Here is a 22,014-nt window from a genome sequence, read left to right on the forward strand (position 1 = left end):
AACGGTCAGTTCTGTGGCGTTCAAGGAGTCAAAGCCTTTGAAGACGTTTCATGTTTTTGAAGCCTTTCGGTCTCAGATGCTGTCTGATGGCTATGGGGCTGCAGTCGGCACCAGTCAAGGCCCTAATTTGGGTTGAGGATCAGCCAGTGTCTTGACACAGCAAACTGGATCCTCCATCTCAGTGCTGGTGAAATTTTGGTGTCTTCCGCTTGACCTTTTTATTCCATAACCCTCAGGATCATTTAAGAAATTCCAAATTACTTTCTTGATGCATGCTCAATCATCCAGGTAAGTAAATCTCCAAAAGTGGATTCTGTTCATCTGGATGTAGCTTCTTCAGTCTTCAATGACTGAAGAAGTCACTTGGATGAGTGACAAAACATTTCTCCCACTGAAAACACTACGTCCAGATGAACAGAATCAACTTTTGGAGATCCAAATGACTGTCTTACTGTGTCCCACCTCAGCAACGATGGTGCGTTGCGAGAGACCCTGCTATTGCAGTTCAGCAACCCGACCACGTTCAAAAAGGGAAAGCTTTTTTGCCTTTGCCATCACAACATCCTGACAGTGTGACTACATGACAGAAAAGGACAATGAATTCACATTTTTGCACTGATTTGGCCTTTTAAAGGCACATGGTCCTAAACTTTTGATCAGCTGTAAAACAGCCTGTTTCAATTTAAACGTTTTCAATAAATTTCATGCTCAAGAAATGTTTTCTCACTCCCATTTATTCTTGTTACATGCTGAAGCTCTACGTGGATCCTTAAGCTCCAACCATGCAAAGTATGATATTTTTTTTGCCATTTTTCAGATGTCTTTTCAAGTCTTAAACTTTTGATTGGGACTGTATAAACTAAATTATATTGTCCCAGAATTATTTAGGTGAGCGTGGGAATCAGTCAATGGTATCAGTTCCATTCAAGTATACAACAAACTAAGTTCAACAAAGCCAAATTTTCTTAGCTGGCTTGACATAATCTTAGACCTCAGATGAAGAATATCACAACGGTGGTTATCTTTGTGATTCATGCTCAGTGTGTGTTAACCACTACACTCTGAGATGATACCAAAGCAGTATAAACAATTTATACTACAAGAAAACAGAAAACGAGGCGCTTCCAGACGATTTGAAACCACTTTCAAGAACTTTTATTTTTTTTCCTAACAGATCTGTACAATCAAATCAAACTTAATATAATCCTAACAAAAACTGATCTGTACATGTCAATTGATTTTCGGCATAACAGTTTAACATCCAGTTAAATAATCAAATGATGACTTGACTAGCGATACAAACCCTAATAGTCAGTCCCACAGCTTGAAAACATTTGAAAGCTGGCAGGGGCAGGATGAAATGGAAGAAATCTTAGAAACGAAAAAATAATGTTCCCTTATCTTTCTGTCTTCAGTGTTATAGAAAATTACAGTCATCTTATCTACAGGAAAATGAACAAAAGCATCATAATCTGAGGCTGTAGTGAAGGATTGTTGTTAGGAGGACAAACACCAGCATGAATTGAAGAAAAACCCCCAAAACAAAAAACCCCAACATACACACATAGGAGCAGAGATCATGTAAAACATGGATGGATGGAAAAATGCAAAAGCCAATAGGGCTGATGCTAAGCACACTGTATGCATGCCTAATTTCATATAACTCAATGTTATGGTTTGAACACAACCAACCCATTTTCTTCCACAAGGTATCTGAACGGGTTGAGTCACTAAACCACTGAATTAACCATATGAGAGATGCATTGAGTTTGACTATAATCAAGAATTTGACAAAAAGTATCAAGTCAACGTTCTTAGCAAAATTAAACAACAGGTAACCCCTTCCCTAATCTGTTCTTCAGTCAGAATAAAGCTGCCTTATTGCTAGAATAACAGTGATTTCATTCATGTTAAAGAAAAAAATAAAATTAAAAAATTAAAAAAATGAAGTGCACACAGTCCATATCATTTAAACGTGGGCCATTCCAGGATTCATTCATGCCCTGCAAACTCACTATAACATTTTCATGTTAAAATGAGGTTGAGGAACTGCTAACAGACAATTTGAGTTTACCATTACAAGTTACTGTTTGATAAATAAAATCTGTAGATTCATCATGTCACCATTTAAATACAGACTGAACCAAAAACCAGCAGTTTTATGTGATTGGACTGATTGGCTGTCCAGCTCGACAAATGACAGAAGAGTGCTCTTGCATGGTTGTCTTGCTCCATTGATCAGTAAAACCACATCTTCAGTTTTTAAATGGGTTGAAATAATCTGTTCATTTTATAGTTTCTTTCCATCCGCTCTGCAGTACATTTTTGTCCTGTGTTCTCTTCAGTGGTGAGCTATGACCTGTGCTCAGCATCTCTGCAAGTCTGGTTTTAGTATATGAACATTTGATCCTTATTTGTGATTCAAGCCAGCTTGCCACAATAAGCGTTGCTCCTCTTCTGAAGCCTCTTTATGAAAGATGCTCAGGCTTACATCATGTCAGCTAGCTTAAATAAATAAATTCTTATGCAGTAGGCTAATATCAGTTCCCTTTAAAGACTCCAAGCTCTTACTGTTAAAGACAACAGGTTTTGTCCCCCCCCATAAAAAACTAGCCCAGTATTAACAGAAGCACACCATCATGGTGAACCGCTAATAAATACATGGCTACTTCAGGATCAGATCAAAATCTTTCTGGAGCCCAAGTCAAGTTTTTTTCCCCCCCTCCTCTCAACTCATGATACTGAACTTTATTAGTGCAGGTCAGAACATCAAGGCTATCGTGTAAGAATAAGTGGCAGTAAATAAACCCAATGTTGCCTTAAAGTTTCATTTTATATTTAATAATTAAAACTTCATCCCTTTTCTTTGTTCCAGTACAGTCTTCCTTTTTTATATATTTAAATATACCCCCACAATCTAGAATACATCTTGGCAGTTATACAAAAACCAAAAGACTGTCAGTTAATATATATTAAATGGTTAAAGCCAACCAAAATGAAAGACGTGTAGGAGTTTTTACATGTACAGGCAACTTTAAATACATAAACATGTTCTTCTGTGTTATAACACCTTCTGGATTTAAGTCAAATATATATTTATATATATTCCTCCAAATATAGCTTCTGACACATCAGGTCAGTTTCAGTCTGTCACATTAGGTACTTCATTCACAGCTGCGATCATGTAATTTGTAAATTAGAACTCAACTTGTTCGCATGAGTATATTTAGTTAACAAAGCCAGTTGTTGAGCCTGCTTATCATGGCTCAGTGAAGCTGAAGATATCCCTCAACATGTCTGACTAGAAGTACTGAAGTATGGCCTTCTGTCAAACCAACCAAGTTTTCCAAGTGTAGAAGAAATCCCTCTGTGTCACAACAGGCAGAAAGTCTCCACCGTAAATGGAAACTCATGACACTAACTGAATTTAGTCGTTAAGTCTGATTTTTAACCATTTGGTAGTTTTGAAAATACAGTACATTCAATCACAAGCTTGCATATGGTTCATTTCACCTTTTGTGTATAAAATAATCAACCTTCAGGAATGGGGGAGACTAAATAGACTGATTTTTTTATTTCATTTGTTTGTTTTTTTTAAACAGCACCTCAAAAATCAATCTGTAGTTTTGTCAGCCAAACTGAACATCTCGCGTTGAGGAACTTGCATTGCCCCAAAGTAACGATCTGCTTCCTCAGATGAAAAATCTGGACCTGGACACCCCCCCCCCCCACCCCACACACACACACACACACACACACACACACACACACACAAACAAACAAACAAACAAACAAACAAACAAACAAACAAACAAACAAAAAAAACAAACAAAAAAAAAACAAAAAAATCCTGCCAACATGTAGAGCAATCATTCAGCCACATTTTGTATGGTAGGTCATTTATGGTCATTATTTGGTATTGCAAATCAGCTTCATGGAGAAAAACAAAGCAAAAAGCAACAAGGTAGTTCCTCTGTCCTTGCTAAAGGAGACCAGAGAGAAGTCCGAGCTCTGAGGCCGCAGGGCCGGGTAGATTAGCTCAGTGCTCCCACAGGGAACACTGTCTGACCATCTCTACACTTTGCAGTGCTGTAAGCTTTGTGTCCCCCACTTTCACTCCAGGCAACAAGCCAGGCAGCTTTGAAATGCACTAACCTACAGATGACTACATTAGACTGATGCAGGTACCTGTCCTTTCACTCGATCCACTGTCAGTGTGCAAAAGTTTTTTTTGTTTTTTTAAAAGACAAATTCCTTTCTCCTATTTTAACGCAAGAACAAAAATGGAAGGCTGTCATATTAAAGTAGCGTTATGTTCTTGTTCATCATGTCCATGATACCTGCAAACAATGCATTTCTTTTTAAAGGAGGGGAAGGAGGAGAAGGGGCAATAGCATGAGAGGAGGGAATTTTTGTTTTTTAGTTTTTTTAGGTCAAGTGAACTGTTTGATGAAGTTGAGAGACCATGCAAGTTCAAAATCCATCCACCCAAACACCCAGGCCCCTCTCTGCCAGTGTACGGTTCACAGATATAACCTGCAAAAAGAAGACCAACAGTCAGTGAATCACTACAGTTAAAACCAATTCAGGATGCCTTATGCATTTATGTGTGTATATTGTGTAATATCAGTAATCATCTCTCTCTCTCTCTATTCTCTTCTACGTTGTCAGTGTTCTGATGGATTATCGGATGATTTAAAGAAAGTGTGTTTGAGACCAGTCGTTTAAAGAGATCCCAGCCTTTACTCTCTGGGGTCTTTCTAGCTGGGAACAACTCAAAGAAAATCAAATACATGAAAAAAAAAAAAAAAAAAGGATAATTGTGCTTGCTGCCTGAGGTTTTGGGCATCAATTAAATAAGCATCATTGTCACCAATTAAAAAAAACAAATTAAAAAAAAAAACTACTTTACACTTAATTTAACTTTAAATCAAGTTTTCATTTTAAAAAAGTGGCATCATAGCAGTGCATATTTGACTATCCCAGACTATGCTGGGGAAAGAGGGGAAGAAACAAAATGATCAGTGACTTGCGTCTTAAAGGAATAGGATTAGAATCATTAATTAAGATATTAGAGGTACAGAGGTAACATGAAAACAGTGGCAAGGATCCAAGACTTATGTCATACCTCATCTCCAACCATGTTCCACAGGTGGACCAGCGGGAGGCCTGTGTTGTTATCATAGCTGGAGACCTTCAGCAAAAAAACAAAACAAAAAAACCCCCAAAACAAACACGCAACTTAGTAATGCCCAACTTTTCTACATTGCAAAAAGTCACTGAGAATGGTGGTCTCACCTGCGCAAGCAATGAGACTCCTCTGGTCATTTCCTCCAGCTCTGATGTGGCCTCAGCTGAAAAACGATCCTCTCCTGATCACAGACAATTTAAACACATTTCAGAACAACACAGCAGGTATCCTTCCAGCAAAAGAGTATCTGCAGGTTTCATAAGGCAAAGTTTATACTTTGTTTTAACAAATTGCCACTGACATTAGGTAGGTACACCACTATCTCCCCAAAGACTTTTCCAAACTGTACCTGGTAGTGGTGCAATGTTGTCGAGTAATACTTCAGCACCTTGAAATGGTAGTGTCACAAAGTCAGACCTGGAAAATAACAATGAGCAGACTTGGACTAGTGTATATACACACTTTGCACTTTAATAAATATATTTTTTTCGACTGCGCTAAATGATAACGTGACCTTTAACACTAGCTACACTGACTGTTTAACTTATAAAATTATTCTCAATATACTTATTTTGTCAACTACAACACACAAAACAAATTCTGCTGATAATCTTCTTGAATTTGCCTAAAAAGATTTTTTCCCACTAGCAGACCTTTTCTCAAACAGCTAGAGAAATCTGTAGGAACTCCTTGTATATCCAACCACAGCAAACAGTCTAACTACAGACTGACTGATTCGGACGACAAACATTTGGTTTGGCAGATTTTTCTCACTCTGTCGCACACGTCATGTATTATTCAGTTATGCTTTGCTCAACTTTGGTCATATCAGTTGTGTTACTGAGCAATTCTGCTTCAGTAAGAAATCCATGCTTTAGCTACATTGTAACCACAACCTGCTCTGAAATTCTACACCACAACCTATCATGCAACCTGATGTGCATTTCTTAACTACACATTGGTCAGCAGCATTGAGGCAATCTGCTCCATACCCCAGAAGCTTATTATGCATTTCTGGTTACTTTCAGTTTTTGATAGTTCATTTATATCGCTTTTCTACTCTGAGCACTAAAAGCACTTTACACAACTTGCCTCATTCACCCAGTCACACAAGCACTTTTTTTCTTTCTAAGCTTTTAGTGCTTTCTATCCAACATTCACACGCTTTCATATTCTGATGGATGCATCAGAGAGCAACTTGGGATTAGTATCTTGCCCAAAACTATTTGGCATGCAAACTGGACCACCAACCTTGACCAGGTGGCCTAGTAGCCACCCCCAAATATTACAAATAATAAATTAATGTCTCCATAAGCTGCTCCATGAACCACCACTTTATCATGGTGGAGGGGTTCGTGTTCTAGTGATCCCAGAAGCTATGCTGCCAGGGGCAAGTTGCCCCCTGTTACTGTTTCCCCATGGCAAATTAGTCCTGAGTGGAGGGTCAGACAAAGTGATTCAGATAACCCATATGCAACACAAATTAGGGTCCAGTGTCCCTGCACTGAAACCAGGTCTGTATCCTCTCAACGACATTCAAGGGTGCATAGGCGTTTGCCCACCCAGTCTAGATGAGTTTTGTTAACCTGGAAATGGGATTTGACTGCATCCCTCGGGGTTTCAATGGCAAAAAGCTCTCAAGGCCGGAGGATTTCATCTTCATGTTTTGCACATAATGTGGTTCTGTTGGCTTCACATCACCTCCAAGCCCTAAACCATGGCTCACAGGCAGAAAAGGGCAAAGACTGGAAAAGTGCCCCATATGGGCCAGGGATGAGTTACTTGGAATCCTCCAAGGAGGGGATAGTATCTATGGGTCTTGCTGACACTTGCAAGGAGAGGGGAACATTTCCTTTAACGAGTGACCGGGCTCTCCCTTGGAGATCGAGTGAGGAACTCTTTCATTCAAGAGGGGCAAAGTAGAGCTGCTGAAAGGACACTGAAATGAGCCAGTTGAGGTGGTTCAGGCATCTGACTAGCATGCCTGCTGGATACCTCCTAAGTGGGGTATTCTGGGTATGTTCTACTGGAAGGATTTCCTGGGGCAGACCCAATACTCACTGGAGAGATAAGATCCCTTAGCTGGCTTGGGAACATCTGTGTCTGACAATACAAGCTAGAAGAAGAGGTCGGGGTGAAGGAAGTCTGGGCTTCTCTACGACCAAAATCCATAAATACACATAAAACACTGGGACACAACCACAAGGTAATTAGCAAATAATGCAGCACTGAGTAATGTTGTCCATTCATGTAGATTCACTCGTAGGTTTTACTACAGAAGTCTAACTCAGGCCTTAGAACCTGTTGCCAACAGAAGTAGAATACCCTCTGGTGGATAAACTCTACAACATCAACAACCATAATCTTTTGTGCACCTTTATTTATTTGCCATTATAAATGTGGATATATACATACAACTAATGCCAAATGGGCTAACCTTACCTTTCAAAAAACTCCATAATTTCAGGTTAGGGCATTAGAAAGTTCAAGAACTGAGTGTGCCCCACAGCAAAAAGTTTTGATGTGGGAGAGTGGGTCATCTACTAATCAGAACATTGGCATTTTGATTCCCAGCTTCTCTAGTCTGCATGTTGGGATAACTTTCTGCAGCAACTTTACCTTGCAGGAGATTAGTTAGTTTCTCGCTGACTTTGGCATTAACACTTCTTAATTCTGAATCAAATAAAAAGGTATTACAAATACCAGAATCACACAACTAAACTGTCTGATCAGCAAATGCTTTGTTTGGGGATGGGAGGTAATCTACTGGCTGTTCCAGTCTGCATGCGTAATATCTACCAAGTTGCTCTTGAGGAGCATGAATGTTAGATAGAAAGCACTTAAGCACAGGAAAAAAAAAGTGCTTGTGTTAGTGAGGCACGTTTTATAAAGCAAACACTCTAAATGACGCCATCTTAGAATACAAGTTTTAATACGGTGAGATCTCTTATAATAACCTTATTTGCCGTAGTGAGTCAATCTTAACTCTGTCATAGCCTCCATAGTCAACGTATCTGATCTCCACTTCATTCGATTCTTTGTAGAAGGTGATGACCTGAGCTCTCCACCAGGCTCCTTCAACTGCAGGAGCTGCACAGATCACACCAACTGGATAACAGAAAAGAGACAAAAAACAAAAACAGAATAAAAGCTAAAAGTAGCTGAATGACCTTTACTAAATTAGCTTGTTGTTAAGAAGTTCTGAAAAAAAACAAAAACAAATCACTGCATGTGACAATTAGCTTATTTCAGCCATGTATCAAACTGGGTTACTTTCATGTAGAAAAAGAATAAACAAAAGCACAGGGACCTTGTTAGTTTACTAAAAATGTATTTGCAATTTAAAAAAACTAAACAAAACTTGCTTAACTAGAAAGCTGAGCTAAGTGAACTACAGCTTCACCGATGCAGTGAAGATTATTTTAAATTAACCATAAACTAAATGTCAAAGTTTCATTAAAACAACCTATAGTTGCGCATGTTTACTAAAATTTTACACATTTAGCAGTATCCACAGTACAACTAAGCTTACTTTCAGCAGGTGAGGGCAAGGCAGGGGTGCCTGGCTGTGAGTAGCAAAGGAACATCTGCTGGTCAAGGCTTCGCAAGGCATGGTACGTGGGGTGGGTGTGTTGCTGGACAAAGACGTGACCAGCTGACACGATGTTCACCACTATCACTTCAACTGTGACTCCACTTGGAAGGAGAAGCTGAGAAGACAAATATCAAACAAATGTTGGTCATGCATAAAACTACAAACAACTCTCTCAAACCTTAAAATAAATTAATGCAGTCTCATTTATACTTTATATCAGCATACCCAAATAATTCATCACTCTAAGGACTTAAAACACTTTAGCTTTACTACTTTAACGCTAAAAATGTATGATGAAGAATAAGTATGATGTTTCTAGTCCTTGTAATACATCTGAATCAAAATATTCTTATTAATGTTCACAACTGGTTTATACTTAAGTTAAAATTAACAAAATATTTCTTCAAGTCACTTTGTGTTAAATGAAAAGAACAGCATGATGCAGAGCTTCACACCGAGGTTTGCTTCCATACCGTTTCTTCATCTACTATGCTTTCTAAATAATACCAATTCACCTGAATCCTTAATAGTGACCAATGAAGAAAACACACACACACACACACACACACACACACACACACACACACACACACACACACACACACACACGTTCCCAAACTTTTTTTTTTGCTAGGCCCCCCTTTGTTTTACAAGAAAGAAAAAAAAAGTCCCCCCCCCGCGCACGCACAAACACATCCTCCAACCACACACACCCATATTTTGCTCCATTGCGGTTTATGTCACACCTCAAACATTTGGTAAACAATTAAGCAAATACAAGTAATCTGCAATAAATTACAAGTAGTAATAAAATAAACTACTAACTCTTTTACACTACATCCACACCTACACGGGTATTTTTGAAAACACAGCTGTTTCGTCCACACGTGTGGACGAGGAATACAGAGTTCGTCACGCAATGTCAAAGGTATGTGTCTTTTTTCACGTCACGCCGTGGCCACGTTATTGTTTACATGAGATGAATTGCAGAATGGCAGATAGAGACAAAATACTGTTAATCTGAATATCTGCTGTTTTACACGCTTACATACACACACACACACACACACGTAGTTACTGTCCCTCCATTTACAAAGGCAGAGGCGTCACCGTGTGATTATTTTACGTGTAGTTGTTTTTTCCTGTGTAATAATATTCAACATTGCTGTCAATGCATTTTTCAAAAAATATCTCTCTGTGCAAAACGGGTTCAAAAACATAAACAGCTGTGGGATCCTGTTTGTCCGTGATTTGAACCGGGGGAACAAATCGTGGCAGGATCAGCCTGATATTATTTTTATCCCACTGTAACTTTACTGTATAAAGAGCTAACATCTCCAACATGTCAGGAGTAGTTAGTTATTATAAAAAGTGTTTGTGAACTAAAAATCAAGAATGTGGGATCCTGTTTGTCCGTGATTTGAAGAGCCCAGCGCTGCTCCCAACAAAGGGAAACCCAATTCTGAAGGGGAGACCTACCTCGGCACTGTGCAGGTGAAACCAAAGGGAAGATATGCTTCACCATATTTTCTAGTCTTTGGCTTAGAATGAAGTTGGTTTGGAAACCTATTCAGCGATGCTTCATCTCCTGCTTTGCGTTTCTGTGGGCACCCCGTGCTAGCAGTGTCCAAGAGTGTTTTTTTGTGTTTGTTTTTTGCCTTTTCATACTGCGCACCCCCTGCAATGGCTCTGCGCCCTCCCTAGGGGGCGGGCCCCAGACTTTGGGAAGCTCTGTCATAGTCCATTATTACTCAAACAGACAATCACTGTGGTCGTCTTCCATAAACAGTTTTTGAAGAACTGTACAGTTACACCAACATATTTATAACAGAGGGACAGACAGGGTATAAATCAGCACTATAAGCAGGTGAGGTAATGTTAATGGAAAACCCAGGACTAAATTTGTAAACATTTTTTCTTAGGCAAAATGAAAGAACCCACAGAACTATTAAAACAAATGATGGAACATGTCCCTGCTAACTAACATTTATGAACTGATGCATTCATACACGTCTTCATGACTCAATTTCTCAAGTCTAAAGACTGAGCTGTGTGTAAAATGGGAAAGCAGTTTCAATGTTGTACAAATGTATTCATTTTCTGTAAATGATAATGCAAAAGGAGAATATAAAATCTCTCTCTTTAACTTACAATAATCATAGTAAAAATACTGGCGGCTGCCAGTGCTACCCCTCAGCTTCCTGGTAGACATGCCTACGGTATCAGTGTCAAAATCCTATGTTGCCTTGTTCGAGGTTTCACATTCACAAGAGTTTCAGAGTTTGACCTTAGGCCTTGAGGTCAGGGTCACAGATTCAAAATTATACAAGACTTTTAGTAGATACACCTATGGTATCAGTTTGAAGCTCCTACATCGCCTCGTTATCGCATTCACAAACTTGGGTGTCTTTTCCACATCCTTGCTCGACGGAGTGACAATATCCCATCCGCCTTACAGTGGAGGGGTAAAAACAAAAAGTATCATTAACACAAGTATTTTTCCTCACCCATGAAGTCATGGGAAGAGATGGTAATGTAAGTGGAGGTGGTGGTGCAGCATATAGATTGTTGAGGTCCAGGTCTTTAAATTTCTTCCCAATCAACGACAGGGCTTTGTCGACCTGCTGCTGTGTCCCTAGAAAAAGATCACGCAAGGTCAAATTTTACCACTAGTCCAAACGAACAAGTAAGAAACAGGAGTTTAAAATGCTTGCGCTTTTCTCCTATGGTCAAAATCACATTTGTTCACAAATCTCTAAAGAAGATGGAAAGATGTGGGGACAAACCCCTCAGTACTCACCTTCTATGTGACAAATCTGGAACTCCTGTGTATAAGGCAAGGTAGAAATGTAGATCTTTGCTCCAGAGTTCTGCTTTAGGAAACTCACATATCGACCTTGCTTTCCAATAAGCCTCCCTACAAGATGCTGGTACAACAGGACAGGTAGAACAGACAATGCTGAGTAAACAGGACAGTTCCTTTAAACCGTTTAAATGAACATTTAATCAAACCCACTAGCATGCTGCCTACCAAGTTATGAAAAAATATTTTAAATACGCAATATAGACAACTGCTCAGCTTTGAAAACGCATGTCACAAAGCCCAGTTTGTTTGCTAATGTTAATGTCAGAGGATATTCAGAATTCTAATGTGATTGTAACCAATAAAAAAAAAAAAAAGTTTTTTCCCCTTTACTTACGGTCCTGAGTGGTCCAACATTCTATTCAACCCAGTTGGCTGCCAGTTGTTGGGAAGATTTGTTTCAGTTACTGGTAATTCCATAATAAGCAATTTTTTTGTACAGTAATTTTACTATACCCAATGAAGCCATGTAAAAGTTTACCTTAATAAAATTACAGTACCTCAAAGTAGATAGGCATTGGCCAAATTTGGTGCTCGTCCAGTGACCCTGATTTTTACAGCTATTCTTTCATTACATCTTCAATACAGGAGCGAACCACCAACTCCAAGTGTCACACAGTTATGTCAAAAGCTTGCTATACTTCTACTTCAAAACAAAAGTATTTTTATTTCTTTATATTTATATTTTTTAATAAAATATTTCAAAATATTCCTGATGCTGATGAGAAGAATCGCCAATATGGACAGGCATTTACACTCATTCAGACAGGATTTTATTCTATATGCAATAAAAAGTCATCTACCTCACATGTGCCCAATTAACCAAACAAGAATGTCTTGCAAAATCCACTAATCAGGGTCATATTTAAGTTGCTTTCTTATGAATGCATTACAATTATGAAAAGTAAATTTGCCTAGTTGTAGAATCATGATAGCATTCCTGCATACAATACATTAACATTTTAATTGAGTAGTGTGAGGTGTACAGCGTTGAAATCATGGATAAAATATATGGTTTTGTATTTCACATGAATTGTCTTTACTCACCTTTGGTACCTCAATCTCCCAGATGATCAGCCCAGTGCTTGAGGCAGCATGGTTGCCCTTACTCTCTAGGGCACCCATAGTGCATCCGCTATCCACAGAGTCCATACTGTTTACATCAGAACCTGGCAATGGAAACAATCAATCTCAGCATGACAGCATCTGAATTTTCAGATTCCCGGCATCATCAGTTTTGATCCTGTCACTGTCCTAATTTACATGTTTGTTAACAGGCATCACATTCTTGGGCACTTTTTGACCCACTGCTCGATAACCGGGAATACACTGCAAAAAAAAAAAAAAAAAGGCCAAATGAGCCTCTATATGTTCCGAGTTATGAGTTTGTGTAACAAATTACTACTAATACTGCATCTGCTGATGTACACCACATTTCTTAACTCACTGTTATCATTCTTCAAATAAAAAAATAAAATAAAAATTAGCTATCATGACAAACATATAAAAGTCAGTGAGAGAGAATCTCACCTCCAGATTGATCCGTCTCTACTTCACATGTCCCATGAGCTCCATTCCTTACACCTACTGCATTTAGCCCCTTTATCTCACACGCTGCATCCAAAGAGTCTTCTTCAGTTGCAGACAAAACTAAGCCCTCTGTCAAACTCTCAGCCTGCACCTGGCCCTGTGCCGCTTCTCCTGCAGAGAGGTCTGTAAGCTGGATCACATCACTTTGGTTGTCAAACAAGCTGCTTTGAAGATCCTCGCTGCTAATGCCATCCTCAGAGTGGCAGGTGCTGCAGGCCGAGTCCTCGGCCAGTGGAGCAGCCTCGTCACCTTTTAGTTTAATGTTCAACACAGGTGAGGTTTGTGCTTCTTGGGGCAGCTGTGTAGACCAGTGGCTGCTGTGAACAGCATTTTTCTGATGATTTATGTGACTGACATCAACAGATTTCCATACTGGAGATGAGGAGCAGCCATTAGGCACTGCTTGCGCTTCTTTTTCTGTTGCCTCTCTACAATCACAGCCTACCTGAGAAGGGCTTGTCGAGAGATGATGGTGTTTCTGTGTTGCTATGATTGGCTCGAGCTCTGGGTATAGTCCACCACTACTGCAGTTAGGCAGACTTTTGTCCACAACCTGGCAACTTGTGACACTAAGGACTTCCTGGGTGGCAGCTGAGATGACCTTAGTTATAAGTCGAGCAGCAAGATCCTCAAGATCATGCTCCTCTCCAGGGCTACCGTGTACCAATATGTCCTCTGGTGTTACTGCTGTTGTGTTCTGGACAATACTTAGGGATGTAGAGGCCAGGACTGGGTCAGTTGGTGTGCTGGACAGAATGTGTTGGTGAAAATCCGGCACTGGTGGAGGTGTATCCAGAGAGTCTGCTTCTGATGGGTCCACCCTCTCTACATTGGATGCATGCTCATCCCAACCAATCATTTCATCTTGTGTATTATTAGTGCTGTGGTTCTTTGCAACTTCCCCCTCCGGGTCTGGTCTCTCTGCACCAGAAAGCAGCGATGTTGTGGGAAAGGAGCTGGTGACTTTGGTAGACTGATAGGAAAATGTGGCTCTTTCTAGATCAGATACTGGATCTTTCACTAGGTTGAGCTCTGTTCCCAAGGCAAGTGACAAGCTCCTCTCTGGGTCTTTACGGTCTTTTGATGATACCTGCAAGCTGTCATCTTTATCAAGTGATGGCAGTGCTGACTGTGGAGGCCTATGGACTCCTTGTTTCATTCTCTCAGAATTACATGAAAACTTTTCAGAACTTTGTGCCAGTGACGGTGATGCTTCAGTGTGCTGGAAATGGATCTGTGAAATGTTTTCATGTTGTGTTCTCTGGTTACTGGCATTTGGAGGTCTGTGAATGGGGCTGTCTGTGTCATTTGTGGGGGATACAGTGTCTTTCTCCACCAAACCATTGCTACCATCTGCTGAAGATGTTTTAAGGTCCGTAGTGGTTGGAGTTCCCTCAGTCCTGTCATGGTTGATGAGCCGCTCTCTCTTTCGTGAGATGTACCACCACCATCCAATCAGTGCGAGTACTCCGGGCAGTGTATAGGGTACAACAGAGCGAAACCTCAGTGGCATTTCCTCAAGACACTAGCAGCTACACCTGAAAGCCACAACAGCACACAAACATTTGTATGAGGAACATTTCAAGCTAAATGCAACTTCTTACGGATGTGTGAAAACCATGCTTATTGACTACAGGCTGATTTAGAAATGAATTCTAGTCAGAAATTAAATTCTAGAATTCCTGACATTAAGAGAGTTGCTTGAACACAAGTGGTAAATTTGATGTCAACCTTGAAATGTATTTTGATTCACCAATTACATTCCTGTTTGATGTTCAACTTCTATTCATCTAAATAACCTCTTGGATGTTCCAAGAGAAGAAAAGGGTACAAGGTCTTTGTCAGGGGAGGTATAGCATGTGTATTATAGTAATTTTATTGGTACTACAGCCACACTTTATAGCTATGAATAAATGGCTATGAGGTCTAAAGAGAGATGCAAATGATGCCATGCTTAAAAACAAAAACCCAAGCATAAGCTTTAGGAAGTATAGTTTTAACAAGCTCTGGATAACTGCAGCTGTTCTGTTATCCTGCACAGCTGTTACAGTTTCATCCGACAGCTTTGGATGTTTGCAAACTACGCAGTCAATCATTGCATTATGTAACTAAGCAGTGGATGTAAGTGGCATTTGCAGGTGAGTTTAGCTTTCTGCTCCTTGTAGATGACATCATTATTTTCCTCCTGTGGCATAAACTGAAATCTGTGGAGTATAGTGCAAGTGGAGCCGATTAGCGTTGACTAACAATTCCAAGGAATTGAACTACTGAGAAACAGATTAGACTCCCCTTCCTATTCAGAGCTCAGATGTGATAAATTGTCACATTAGAAAAGACGACAAGTGTTGAGCTATAAAACATTACTCACAGGTTTACAAGAGTACTCATTTTCTGCCAGTATTTCGCTCTTGTGACAAACTACCCGTCTCAGTTATACCCTGCCTCTGGCTCCACAGCAGCCAGGATTGCTTCAGTCCTCATGTGACAAATGGACAGAGGTCTTGTCATGTTTGCAACAATATTGCATTTTGTTCCATTTTTAATGGTCTGTGCTGTAGATGAGAGAAAGACTGGAGCAGCCTCCTAGCAGATAATATGAATTTCAAAATCTATGTCATCTTGTTCTCAAATGATCACATTAACAAGATTTGGCTTTATGCTTGCATTCCATCATGGACCTGCCACTCAATCTCAATTTGTAAATAAGGTTGATCTGGTTCCTTTTCCCTGCCCATTATTCCTCAAGTGAACCTCCAGTGCAAGTGGAATTCTTGCTTTTTGTGTTTGTTTGTCTTTTTAAAATGCTGTGCCGAACTGCAACTGCTAAATGTGAATGAGGAATTCTATTGTCCCATTACTGATGTTTCATTTAAATCTTTACAAAACAGCAAAGACCAGGCCCAGAGGGCATCCCACACATGCTTTATAAAACAATTTGGAAGAAACCATTTCTACTTGGAATACTAAAAAAAAAACAAAACAAAACAAAAAAAAAACCCTCCCAACCCTGCCCAGGCTTGTTTTTCAAAGTACCAGATTCATTATTATGCACATTGGCTTGTTAAATATCTTCAAACTTCTGTCAGTTACTGTCCAGACACAGAAGCAGTTTTACCCTCAAGCAGCACTCCAAGAGTGGAAACGTCCACCTGGGTGTTATTTACTTTTAGGGAATAGTATTGTATTTTGTTTTAGTTTAATACATTTTTTTCTTCTTCTTAGACATTTTGTGTGCAATAATATAATTTAAAAAAAATAACAGAATAAAATCCAGGTAACATGACTTTGATTACACAGAAATTTTGAAGGAGTAGGTAATGGATAATAGGAAGGGGTGAGAATTGCTAAGAATTTAGTTTATTCTGGTAGATTCTGATTCTCTCATCTATATCACTCATTGATTCCTTAACTGGGATCTCATCTTCTTTGCTTTGACAGTGACCACCATTGCTAAGCAGCATATCAACAACATTACATTCCTGCAAATAAATTGCACCAGTTAACAGTATAAACCTAGGCTAGGCTAATTACACCAGCACAAATCCCTGTTATGAACACACATTTATGACCCTTCTCTAACATTTAAGTATGAAAATGAAGCCGACAGCACAAAGCAAAGTTAAAAACCGGCACAAAAACACTTTAAAGCAATCATCACAGTGATTCTACAGTAGAAAGATGAAAAGGTAGAAATGGAGATCACCGTTTTCCTACTCTGACAGGCAAACTTGAGTCAGCTGATTGTAGTGCAAGTAAAAATGGAACCAATAAACGGGATGGACAGGAAAACAGACTAACAAGTCTATGGAACTGGACTACTGAGAACCAGTTCTCGATTCCATCCCCAATAATAGATATTGATTTGTAAACTCGCCACAACTTGACTCGGATCAACTGGTTTTCCATTGGGTCTTGAAGTTTGGACCCGGAAACTGCTAATAACGTCAAACTCCACTTCTGGTCACAAAGTCAAACAAACACTGTAGCATCACAGAGTTACAAACTGTCTCAATTCTTTCATCTTTAATAAAATGATCAGTGTGGCTCCTCTAGCAGGTGTAAAAATTAAGTTTAATTTATGAAGTTTAATGGAGTCTGAAGTTAGCAGTAAGTTAGCTCGCTAGTTTCTATCTAAAGCAGGGGTGTCAAACTCAAATACACAGTGGGCCAAAATTCAAAACTGGAACAAGGTCGTGGGCTAACATTGATGTTTATTGAAGAAGAAAAAAAAACAAAAACCTTCCTCCAGATTTAAGAATGAATCTCTTCTTATGGACTCAAACAAGTTTTGCTGAAAAACTGAATATGGAACAAGCAAAGCTTAATACTAAACAATATACATATTAGCTGTATAATAACAGTAGGCCAGCTCTAATAATAATTTGGTATGGCTTCGCGGGCCAAATGTCATTAGGCTGCAGGCCAAAATTGGCCCCGCGGGCCAGAGTTTGACACCTATGATCTAAAGATTATATACCATGTTCTGACTGAGGGATTTCTGAAAAATTAAACTATTATTTCTGTCATTTATGTTGAAAAACTAAACAGTAGTGAGGTTTGTAGTGTTACTGAAGTCAACTACCTAGCATACAATGATGTGCTACGTGGTTGCTAGGTACGCAGCTATGGTTAACATAATATAAACACAGTGAAGCTGGAGGATGACTGCTAACTTTTTTCACTCCATAAAAGTTAACATGACCATTCCCAATGGTTAGGGACAAATGCAATCGCAGGATGCAGTAAACGGGTCAAACTTTAGTCAGATGAACAACTGAGAATCCAACCACAATATGATGTTAGTCATTAATATACTGCTGCATGGGCAAAGGTTTTTAAATGTGCTGCGATTCAAAGTGGTAATAAAAACTAGCAGCAACCCAAGCGCATTGCTGCCCCAGACAGGTCAGGAGTGCAAATTGAACATCATTTTTTCTGTTTAAATTTAAACCTGCCGTGGTGGCTTGTCTATTGCTCAAATTTACAAGCCACTTCATAAATTTACCTGCATTTGCCCAGTGGTGGGTGTTAATTTCCACCCCTGAATACAATGCATTTTTGGGGTCAATCTTTAAAAAAAGAAAAGAAAAGAGAAGAGGCAGATGTGAAATATAAAAATGAGATCAGAGGTCAAACGTGTTGGATCAAAACTATGTGATATTTAGAATCACTATTTACCAGTATAATTTTTTAAATCTTGCCAATACAAACACAGAAGTAGAATTTTAAGCATAGTTTTAAAGATGAAGCATTTTATGAAAGGTTGACATAATGGAAATTTGACCTTATTTGACCTTGAAGAAGCAGTCAAAGGTCCAAAGTAACATATTTGGAAACTTCATGTTTTCGAGGTGTCCCTTTCTGCAAAGATTTCAGTCAGAACTCTCATACCTTGTTCAATGTAACTGAAAGGGATAATGCTCCGAGTGTTGATAGCTTTGTTTTGGATGCAGGGTTTTTGACTAACTCTGTCCTTTTAAAAAGAACTTAATGGCATTCACAGCTTGGCCAGAAAGCTAATGCTGATAAAGTGGCAATCCTCAGCATCACCTACCTACTTATACAAGGTGGAATAGGGGGTCCTTTATTTTATTAAATTTCAGGTTAAAAGTGCAAATCACTCAAATCATTACCAAGACTGCCTATGGATATAGACAATGGAATGGAGCAAACGTTAGCCACCTCTGCTACCTGGATACATGCATGGAACTTGCATGAAACCCAGTAACAAGGTGGGTTGCACAGTATACAGGAACATGTGTGCAGAGTGTGGCCTGGAAGTCCCAAGATCAAAATGGAATATGCCCCTCAGGGTGGTTGAAAATGACCAAGCTAAAATCCTGTGGGATTTCTAGATACACACAGACAAACTGGCGATGGCTAACCAACCAGATATATTACTAGTGGACAAGCAGAGTAATAAAGCCATAGTAGTACATGTAGCTATACCAAATGAAAGCAAAAATCAAGAAAAAGAAATACGTAAAGCTTGAGAAATGCCAAGGGCTCAGAGGGGAGCTAGAGAATAAACGAAGGATAAAGGCAACAGTGGTCCCAGTGGCATTCAGAGCACTTACAGCAGTGACTCCCAAACTGGGCGAGCGGTTCCAGCAGGTCCCAGGAGTAACATTCAAGATCTGTCCAGAAAGGACCAGCAAAGATGCTACACATGAAGCTCCCAGGCTTTATGTGTAGCTTGTATGTGTTGCTGTTAAATCCAAGGGCAACTCACTCACCATATAAAGGTCACAACGGAAGCAACAAGCTGTCAAATGAAGAGCTGTCCTTACAAGTCAGACAAGTCTTTATTGGTTCCTTTCCTGGCCTTATAGTCAAGACTGTCTATAAACTGTAAAATCGTCTCTTACTGTGACCTTGGCTGTTCAAACAGGAATGATAAAACTATTTTACATGTTATAACCCTTACATCATGCCAGCACAGACAGACTGGTGTAAAATTATTATGTAGCCTCAAAAGACCTTCATGCCAACAAGTTCAGTGTCACTTAATTCCCACCTGTTTGCGTTTAAACTTTATTCTTCATGTCATACATTTTCCAATATCCCTTTAATCATCATCATGCCTGTTAAATGAACCTTGGGACTCACTGTCATCACTAAGAAAAATTAACAATGAACATGACAGTTTTTACATAAATGAAAACCAAATTATTTTATGTAAACAAACGTGAGTTACAAAGCGAATTACAGACAGATCTGGATATTAATACAGTAGGCTGTCAAGTCTTGCATGCCCTGTGGCCAAAAGTCAAGACCATACAGGAGCCATGCTGCTACCAACAACTTTAAACTTAGGTGGCGTTGATCGTTGCTACAGACACATACGAGTCCAGTTTACATGTGACCAAAGCCCCAGTGATGTACAGAAGGTGCGCCTCAACACCCCAGCTGTCTTTCAGCAACGACTCAAATGCTAAAAGCGTTCAGCTAGCTATGTCTTAATACTACAACTGCGGGACATTGTGTAGTTCCCAATAATGATAGTGGTGATGCTTTCTGTCCCACAAAAAATAATAATAATAATAAAAACAAAACAAAAGCGTGGCGTGTGGTCATTCACGCCATCGTCAAACACCGGCTAACACAATTAGCTAGCTAGGAAGTACAAAGGCCACAATATGAACCTTCATATATAATTCTCGAAGTTTAACGTTACATGACTATATGGTAAGGAAAAATTAATTCGTTGTGATACCAAAATACCACTTTCATTTGTGACTCAAGCGATTCATTTTGTCTTTATAAGGTTATCCCTCTCAGTTCTTTGCATTAGCCAACTAAAACCTAAACAACCTTCGAAAGAAGCGCAAAAATATATGCTTAGACTCTCATAGGCAGGCAGCAATTTATAACAACTTTAGCTTACGATACGCTGACAGGTCCTTTTTAATGCCGAATTTTTCAGATTCTACAAAATATCCAACAGCGAAGTTGTGCCCCGTACTAAACTGAACAACCTGCAGCCAGTAAGATGTCAAATCCCATATAACAAATGCATATAGGGGAGTTTGGCACCGTCTGGGATGAAACCGTGTAGCAGAGATGGCTGTGACCTAATGCAAACACGAAATACAGCATGGCTGTTTAAGGAGGCCGCAGTGCAGGATACAAAGCATGAAGTTAGCTACCTAGCAACCACAGTGGCTTTGATGTTTATGAAAATTAACGCTAGCTAAACATGAAAAAATATAAGCTAATGGCACGTTCCCTCCACTGTATTATTTTTAGACTATGTTGGTAGGTGGCTACATTATTAAAGCCACTTCAGAGTTTCATATCCCCGAATTACAGACGTACTGGGCCACAACATAAAGCTGTGTGATACATAGTCGTTAACTATACCCAACTGCACCAACGAGGGGGAATCTGTAATCGATGCAGGGGTAAAGGACATTTGAAGCCAAAGACTGTCAATGCCCCGCATGGGCCTTAGACCTTCATGCTAGCCTGCTAGCCGGCCTGGCGACAATGACTGCCAACTGTGGGCCAAAATGCATTTATTATTATCCGAGAAGCAATGCTCCTACGTTGGCACGTGCACGCTCAACAAAACGAAGCAAGTGCGGAAATTTAACTTCTACAACAGAAGCTACATGTGCTGTTCTGAATGGCAAGTTAGGAGGAGTTGCTTTGTAGGCTAGTTTTTCAATGACATGGGATCACATGGCGACACAATAAACATTTGACGACCCACAGAGAACAGTAGAAATGCCAGTGAATGTTTTTTTTCCCTGAAATATACTCACATAAATGTCAATGAAACTGAATCATGCAACCATGTACGCATTAAATAGAAAACTAAAAGCTAACAGTCTCTTTCAGTGTGCCACTTCCTTCACGGACTAATTATTTTACTTACAATGTTTTTGGGTCCTCGGTACCGCAACGATGATAGCAACACTAACAACGTGAGCTTTTTGAAACGTACACTAGTGGAAAGTCACACTCTCCTCCCCACGTGTTTGACAGACCAGTACCAGTCTTAAAAAAAAAGAGAGAGGAAAAAAAACACGCAGACATAACAGCTGATCAATTCTCGCGATACTCTAAAGTTTAAGCCGCTTGGAGTCCTGCGTCAACTGAGAATGCAGTAAAGGTAAACGTTTCTTCTGTTAAGCTCACGCAGTCTCATAGGTAGATTTCACATCATCCTGGTCACTTTTACTATAAAAAATAGGGGGGAAAAGAACATTCGAGTACAGATGGGACAAAGCACCGCGTTCATATAATTTTACTATATAAATGAATGCCATC

General features: G+C 39.5%; 1 protein-coding gene across 1 annotated transcript; it reads right to left on the reverse strand.

Annotated features, from left to right (window-relative positions):
• Window positions 1-4,391: 4,391 nt before the first annotated feature.
• akap1b (A kinase (PRKA) anchor protein 1b) lies at window positions 4,392-21,762 on the reverse strand. Its single transcript, XM_004572490.6, has 11 exons — window positions 21,620-21,762; window positions 13,180-14,777; window positions 12,697-12,818; window positions 11,587-11,713; window positions 11,294-11,421; window positions 8,724-8,901; window positions 8,149-8,299; window positions 5,541-5,608; window positions 5,299-5,372; window positions 5,129-5,194; window positions 4,392-4,536 (listed from the first exon to the last, which is right to left on the reverse strand). Exons 2-11 carry the CDS (start codon window positions 14,750-14,752, stop codon window positions 4,474-4,476), a joined length of 2,550 nt encoding a protein of 849 aa, XP_004572547.1. The 5' UTR covers window positions 14,753-14,777; window positions 21,620-21,762; the 3' UTR covers window positions 4,392-4,473.
• Window positions 21,763-22,014: the final 252 nt, after the last annotated feature.

Source organism: Maylandia zebra, linkage group LG14 (assembly GCF_041146795.1).
Source record: "Maylandia zebra isolate NMK-2024a linkage group LG14, Mzebra_GT3a, whole genome shotgun sequence".
Lineage (NCBI taxonomy): Eukaryota > Metazoa > Chordata > Actinopteri > Cichliformes > Cichlidae > Maylandia > Maylandia zebra.

Bases quoted from the DNA above. Each gene is read 5' to 3' on its own strand.
- akap1b (XM_004572490.6), bottom strand. From the start codon at position 14,752: ATGCCACTGAGGTTTCGCTCTGTTGTACCCTATACACTGCCCGGAGTA. The intron at 12,819-13,179 runs GTGAGATTCTCT...TTCCATTGCCAG, and splicing joins AGAGACGGATCAATCTGGAG to GTTCTGATGTAAACAGTATG. The intron at 11,422-11,586 runs GTGAGTACTGAG...ATCTTTTTCTAG, and splicing joins CCAGATTTGTCACATAGAAG to GGACACAGCAGCAGGTCGAC.